We start from the raw sequence: 7678 nt of genomic DNA on the forward strand, positions 1-7678 counted from the left end.
CGAGGAATGGAGGTGGATTGCGATTGATCCTCTTTAATTTCCAGCCATTGTCGTATTGATTTTCTTGATATTTATCAATGTGTCATCGTATGTTACAATTGAAAATTGATGCTTGAAGTGTTCCAAATTCTATTGTAGACCAACATTCTATGTAAGATTTCACTTACATAAGCCTATTTTAGGTGCAAGTTATTCATGAATTTGAATTCACAGCTGATTCTTTCTTTCAAAAGTATCCTAACAATGCACATGGCCTATCCTCAAGGCAGCCATTGCCAATCAAACTGTACAATATCCATGTAAAATTAATTCATTTGGATGATATAAGGTGGCCATCCTTTAGTGAAGTAATAACCTTTCTTATCTTTAAGGTAAGAATAGTCGGAAATTTTTTGCAAATACTAAAAGGTGTTTCGGAAAAAAATGTGACCCGTCGGTTAAGGAGAGGACACGAGCACTTGGGATTAGGTGCATGACTCAACTTTGAATCCCAGACTATCAACTGCCAACAACTCCATGTGTCTTGCAGCTTTCGCTCGCGTCCTGTTTTCTCTGAAATGTTTAGCGGGGAATTTCCTGGATTCGATATTTGTCTACCTTTGCGCCTTTATCATCATTAACAAAAAAGATAAGACCGTCTATCCAGCTAGTTGGTTGAGTTCGAGTTCAAGCCTTGAATCCAGTAACTTTAAATAGTTTTAGGACATGGTCAATCCATACGCAACATCGCTGTTCGTAGGCAGCCTTGCTCAAACACGCAGCATTCATTGATGATGTTTTCAGCCAGCTCCATGTACAGTTAATACCTAGATACTCCGTCAACGGCTCGGGTCAGATTTCGACGATATCCGGCCCAAAATATGATGGCAATTTGTTTGTCACAACCCGGCTCGAGACCCAAACAAGCATGTATCCAAACCGAGAAAAAGAGTGGGTAGAGTTTACCACTCCTGTTTTGCCTTTTTGTTTAGTTTTTGAGAAAGTAAGACAATTACTTGGTATCCTATCTAAGTTCAAAGTAAGGCTAGTACAAATAGGACTAGTAAAAATATTTATCCCAGAGTTCTAATCGAGAAGACATATATCCCAGCTCAAATGCTAAGCTAACATTTACTCTTCAAAACATGTCTCGAATTTGAGTGCAGAAGAAACCTTTCCTAATTCAAGTTGGTTTTCTAGTTGGAGTAGACTTCCTAAGCAGATGTTTCCTATTTTGGATCTTGTTCTTTTCTACATATAAGAAGTGTCTTCATTGTGAAATTATCCAAGAAGCGACTTTTTGTGAATAACACCCCGACAGCTTTAAGTGTTAAAGCTAATAAATCCTTTGGTAAGATTTGTGAATTTTTTTCGATATTAAGAGGTTTTTCGTGAGAAATTGAGGGGCTAAACACTTCGTGATTTATTGCGTATAATTGGGGCTGAGAAATATTAAGAAGGCGAGATATTAGAGCTTGGATGGGTGATGCGCACGGCAAGTTTATACATAATAGCGTATGTTGATGCCACGTGTTGAGTCATTAAAATATGACGAAAGAATTGAAATGTTCACTGACTTAGGTGCCAACAACATGCTATGCCGCTAAAAATTTGACGTAATCAGACATAAATGGGCACCAAAGGTGAAGAACGATTATCTTTTGAACATCCAGCGGGAAAATAGCCATCGCAATTGTATAATCCCATACTGGTCGTGGGATTAGCAACGGATAAGGAACATGGGCATCATCATTAAGTGCAAATAGGGAGATTCAAGTTGCTGCAAGTCATCATAGGGCTATCGATGGTTATATGATCACTTGTATACGGCCAAAACAACTGCCCAAGAACGCGGTCGAGCAGTTCATGAAGAGTAGCGGACGTGGAAATCATCAATGATGAGTATTTGAAAGTCGCAATTGTCAAGAGGCAGTGACCAATCAGCCATCATAAATACCATCAAGCATCCACAAGAATGCCCCCCCTACCCCACCAGATAAATCAAACAAATTATCTTTATCTTAACTTTACTGCATCGCACTTTATTTTCCTTAGCTATATCTTTGAGATTCTCGTTGTCTAATTAGACTTCAGCATTGAACGTCATCACAGACCCTTTGTTGTTGAGGCAAGCTCCGTCGAAGTTTTTCTATGTTGGTTCGTTTGTAAAAATTGTACTTTTTAGAGTCAAACTCCGGTTTGGTTTATGATTGTATAATTTTATTGAAGTTTCACTTGTTGATTTCCTAATTTTCTAGATCACTTCTGTCTGAAATCATCACATGATACTTTTCCTATATTTAAGAAAAAATCGAAGAACTACTTTTGGTGAAAGGTATTTTGGTGCGGGAGAAATTCTGGTGTAACAGTTGCATACCTCAAGATTAATCCTTATTTGCCCGCCTCGGCTTTGGGTCGTAAGAGGTGCCGAGTACTCATGGATCAAAATCGGAACACTAATGGAGAGAAGGTACTTAAATAAAAGGAAAGGCAACCATTGTCAACTGAGATTCAGGAACGAGCACACGTGCTTGCTTATTCTCACCCCTAACTAGGAGCTACAATGAGAAATGTATTTGAAATTCAAACAAGTACATTGTAATCACGTTCATTAAATTGTCTTGCCAACTTTGACGTCGTTTGTTAATGACCAAGACTTCAATCTAAGAATTTTTTTTTTAAATCTCAATCTACAATGTAGTTAGTGGGAAAGCATTACCAAAATGTTTATGTTCGTGGAGTTTAGTCTATGCATTGAAGAGCGCCCACTTGATTCCACGTTGACTTGGATAAGTCCATGAAAAATACTGAAACAAAGGATTGTTAAATAATACAGAGCCACATCTAAAGGCATAACACATGGCCTTAAAGTTGACGTTGTTCTATAACTACGTTAACTTCATCATAATCATGTTATAAACAGTCATTGTCAGAAAACCCAGTCATTGAAAATGATTGACTTCATCAGTCTTTTTTATGCAGTCCTTTTTGATGGAGAAATTTCAAATGCCTGTTCTCACTTCCATTTAGGAGATACAATGAGAACAGGCATTTGAAATTTCAAAAAGTACTTCCTAATCTCCTCCATTAAATTGTCTTGTCAACTTTGATGTTGTTTATTAATGACCAAACCTTCAATTAAGGACTTTTTTTTTAATCTCAATCCATAATGTAGTTAGTGGGGAAACATTACCAAAATGTTTATGTTCGTGGAATTTAGCCTATGCATTGAAGAGCGCCCTCTTGATTCCACGTTGACTTGGATAAGTACATGAAAAATACTGAAACAAAAGATTGTTCAATGACAGTGTCACATCTAAAGACATAACACATGGCCTTAAAGTTGACGTTGTTCTATAACTACCTTAACTTGGCCATAATCACGTTACAAACAGTCATTGTCAAAAGGGGGAAGGTGCGTGCGCGCTTATTTAGGAATGATTCATACTCTCTTTATGGAGCTTGTTATTGGGAAAACATGCTAAGGGAATTTCGATAATTCCAAAACTTGGAACTATTATATGTTATGCTAAGGAAAAAATTATCAAAAAAGTCCTGAACTTGTTGCAGTCATGCCATTCAGTGTTAAACCTTTTAGATTTGTACCAACTAATTTCTACACATTTTATATTTGTGTTAGTTCAGTTATTTTGGCCAATTTTGGCTAGTTGGCCCCGATGTGATAATTTTTAATATATTTAATATTTTTTTCAAATTATTTTTTTCTTTCTTCTTTATTCTTCTTGTTCTTGTTCTTCTTCCAATCGGTTGTCGGATTGGCAACGGGCTCACCCTTGCCGACATTGGACGAGGCTTACTTCATTGTGGTCGGGCGAGGTCAACCGGCTGGAGGAGGAAGAAAAAGAAAAATAGAAAAAAAAGGAAAGAAAATGAAATAAAAAAAAATATCTCTTAAAAGTATCAAAATACTATTAGAAATTTTCTAGTCAATGCCTGCCAACCAAAGTTCGTTGAAATGATTGAATTAACACAATTGTAATAGGTTTATGATTTGTCTGGTTATTTTCCCTTAAGATAAGTACTTATATCAATACTAAGATGAATTTCAATTTATATCAATAATTCCTACAAGATCATTGAAGGCTAGGACAAAGATCGTGACAATAGGAGAGCAATGAGTCAATCTTTTCTCCAAAGGATGCTAATATACACAAAAGGATCATTGGGTAAGAAATTGTCTTGCCAACTTTGACGTCATTTTTTAAAGAAAAATACTGAAGCAAATGATAGTTAAATGATACGATGGAACATCTAAAGACATAATATAATGGCTTAGAGTTGACCGTGCTGTATAACTACCATACGCTTTGCTATAATCACGTTATAAACATTTAATATTGCGACCTCAGTCATTGAAAATGATTGACTTCATCGGTGCATAATTTATACCGTCTATAGTGGATCTTCCTTAGCTGTATTATATAAACTTATTGTCACAAACCTCAATATCAGTCCTCTCTCTCTCTCTCTCTCTCTCATCCTCCTCCATAAGCTCTCTCTGTCTCCTCTTCTAAAACACACACACAACAGATTCTTGATCAACGGGGGACTGATGCTTCTTTGAGCCGGGGGAGCAACATTTTCACCACCTGAGTCATGATATTCCCGGTTATCGGTAAGTAAAAAGACATTCAACTCATCTCCGATTCAGTGAACTTTGAGCTACATATAATGCACGGCATTGAAAAATGCAACCGAGGAGGCAAATAGAGGTCTGAAAAGATTTGAACTCATAATTTCCTATTAAGATAGCATGTGAGATTTGTTGGGATAACTGCCAACTATTCTAAAATATTAAACTATTAGATGGAGGTGTGGTTTTATATTAAAATATTCCAACAATGGATGTCCATGTTTTTTGTGGCCATAGTAGACTTATAATCTGGGCAAAAGCAGATGACTTCAAAAAAGAAGGAAAGAACGAAAATTAAAGTAGAAAGAATGCGATAATTTCCTTTTGTTCTCAAATCTATCTGCTTAAGAAACTACATAAGTAACTCGTAAGGAGGAGAATTTCTAAAGCAGCAAGGAAAGATCAAATCGTCTTACCTATGTTCATGGAGTTACTTGGATTTTACAGCGCAATCGTTTTAATTTGGTTACACTGCAGAATATATCTCTTATGGCTAAACATTGTTGATCATTTTGCCAAATGCGCATTCATTAATGTGATTCTCACATCATTCTGTTTTTTACGATCAATGTACTTTCATCATTCTATTGCTAATACAAGTGTTGCATCGCAGCTGTTGTAAGCAGTGGCATCGTCGCGAAGAAGATGAAGGCGACGCAGGTCTTCTCATCGCATTTCAAAGAAGTGTGGGAAGAATGGGAGCTCCGCGGTGTCGTCTTCCTCAGCCTCACCCTCCAAATCCTGCTCATTTGCATGGGCAATCGCCGCAAATACATCCGCTTTTCCTGGTTCTGGGGGCTCATTTGGCTGGCCTACCTAATGGCCGATCCGGTCGCAATCTACGCGCTTGGCATAATCACGAACAAGCTCACAAAGATAAACGGCCATAGTGTGGATGCCAACACCGAGCTGAACGCGTTCTGGGCGCCATTCCTCTTGTTACATTTAGGAGGCCCCGACACCATTACGGCATATGCCCTGGAAGACAATGAGCTCTGGTTGAGGCACTCTTTGTCGCTAGTCACCCAAACTGGAGTAACATTTTATATCTTCTTGATGGCATGGACTGGCCCAAATATATCCATCCTCGCCATCGTGATAATTCTTGCCGGGTTCGTCAAGTATGGCGAAAGGGTCTATGTGCTCTGGGCTGCCAGCAGTGAGCAGTTCAGGGACTCCATCCCCGACCCGCCTCCTAATTACTCAAAGATAGTGGAGCAACATAAGTTGATGAAGGCCGAGGGCTACAGTGTCACGCCGCACGAAGTGATCGAGGTCAGCGACATGATCATGGAAAACAATGTGAATGGTGCTGATCTTTTTTCTCCGGAGGAAAATCCCGATCAGAAGCAAATTTATAAGCATAGGCAAGGAGAATTGCTTGCGGCCAGAGGCCTGGTCAACATATTCCAACGCCTTTTCGCTGATCTCCTGCTGAGTTTCGAGGATCGGGACACAAGTCTGTCGTTGCTCAAGGATAAGAATTTCCGCACAGCCTTCGCAATCATTGAGATCGAATTGGGAATCATGTACGACTTGCTCTATACGAAGGCCAAGGCAATCCATACTAGATGGGGCTTCGCTCGTCGCATATTTGGATTGGTTTCGACCTGCATCGTATTGATACTCTTCAGTGAGATCGAGGATCAGCAATACTCAACAGCTGATCTTTATATGACCTTTATACTGCTAGCGGTGGCCATATTCCTGGAGATTTATGCTTTGGCCGTTCTTCTTTTCTCCGACAGGACGGCTTGTTGGTTGATTAAGAGAAAGAAACTCACCATCTTGGATCTCATCAATTGGTTGCGACCACTGACTAAACGACGCCGCTGGTCGGATCACATGGCTCAATTCAGCCTATTGAGCTTTGCGTTCAAAGAGAAGCACCTTCCTTGCCATCGGATCCTCGAATGTCTGCACATTGACGAGATAGTCGAGAAGCCCCTTTACAAGCATCACAAGAAAGTGACCGATGATATGAAGAAACTCATAATGAATCATATCAAAGAAATGCAATCCCCTTGTGCCGCTAAAGCGACCTGGGATGTTAACAAGTCAGAACACAAAGAGCATTTGCAATGGACCATGGAGCTTGAGTTCGACCAAACTATCCTGATTTGGCATATTGCGACTGAACTGTTGTACGGTCTGGAAAACGACAAAAACCTCCATCACAAAGCCAAGCCCGGTAAGTACTTGTCTCGATACATGTTGTATACCCTTGTCATGCACCCCGAGATGCTGCCGACCGGGATTGGACGCATCAAATTTCGCGAAACCTACATCGAGGCCATGAAATTTTTCGATGGGCTCAAGTCCTTCAAAGCAGATGAAGACCCAGATGACGAGGCTTCTTCTTTTGACAACGAAGAGGACATTGGAGGCTATAGGAAGTACGCGAAGAGATGTGCTGGATTCTGCACGAGTGCTTGGCAACATATCAAGAAGAGGAAGAAGCGCAAACTCGACATAACTAGTGCCTTCAACCAGCTGCAGGAGCAGGTGAATACAGAGCTGGATTTGCTGGTCGCAAGAGGCGAAAAGAGCAAGTACGTGCTGTTCCACGGGTGTCGTCTCGCTTGGCAGCTGCGCCAGATCGAAAACGGAATAATGCAGGGGGACATAGTAGGTGAGACGTGGGTCAAGATATTGTGTGATGCAGCGATTAAGTGTAAAGCGAAATATCATGCACAGCAACTGAGGAGAGGAGGAGAGCTTCTGACTCATGTCTGGCTCATGATGGCCCATTTTGGCTTGACTGATCACTACCAGATTGCCCATGCCCCTGCTATAGCTGAGCTAATTGTGCACTAGGACAGCACTTTCGGATTTTTTTCTGTTGTCAATTCTTAATGTAAAAGAAATTGTTCGATATCATTGTTCCTCATGCATTCAATAACTTGTTGAGGTTCGTCCCACCAACTCGATGCTATGATCATAAATGTCTAAATTATTTTTGCTTTTTCAATAACGAGGAAGCTCGTATTAGTTATATATGTGAGATTTTATGGGATTACTATCAACTGTTCTAAAATATTAAGC

At 39.8% G+C, this 7678-nt stretch overlaps 1 protein-coding gene across 1 annotated transcript; it reads left to right on the top strand.

The window, feature by feature from the left end:
- The first annotated feature begins 4558 nt into the window (after window positions 1–4558).
- On the top strand, window positions 4559–7450 carry LOC115730998. Its single transcript, XM_048276785.1, has 2 exons — window positions 4559–4615; window positions 5247–7450. Exons 1-2 carry the CDS (start codon window positions 4597–4599, stop codon window positions 7448–7450), a joined length of 2223 nt encoding a protein of 740 aa, XP_048132742.1. The 5' UTR covers window positions 4559–4596.
- Window positions 7451–7678: the final 228 nt, after the last annotated feature.

Source organism: Rhodamnia argentea, chromosome 1 (genome assembly GCF_020921035.1).
Source record: "Rhodamnia argentea isolate NSW1041297 chromosome 1, ASM2092103v1, whole genome shotgun sequence".
Lineage (NCBI taxonomy): Eukaryota > Viridiplantae > Streptophyta > Magnoliopsida > Myrtales > Myrtaceae > Rhodamnia > Rhodamnia argentea.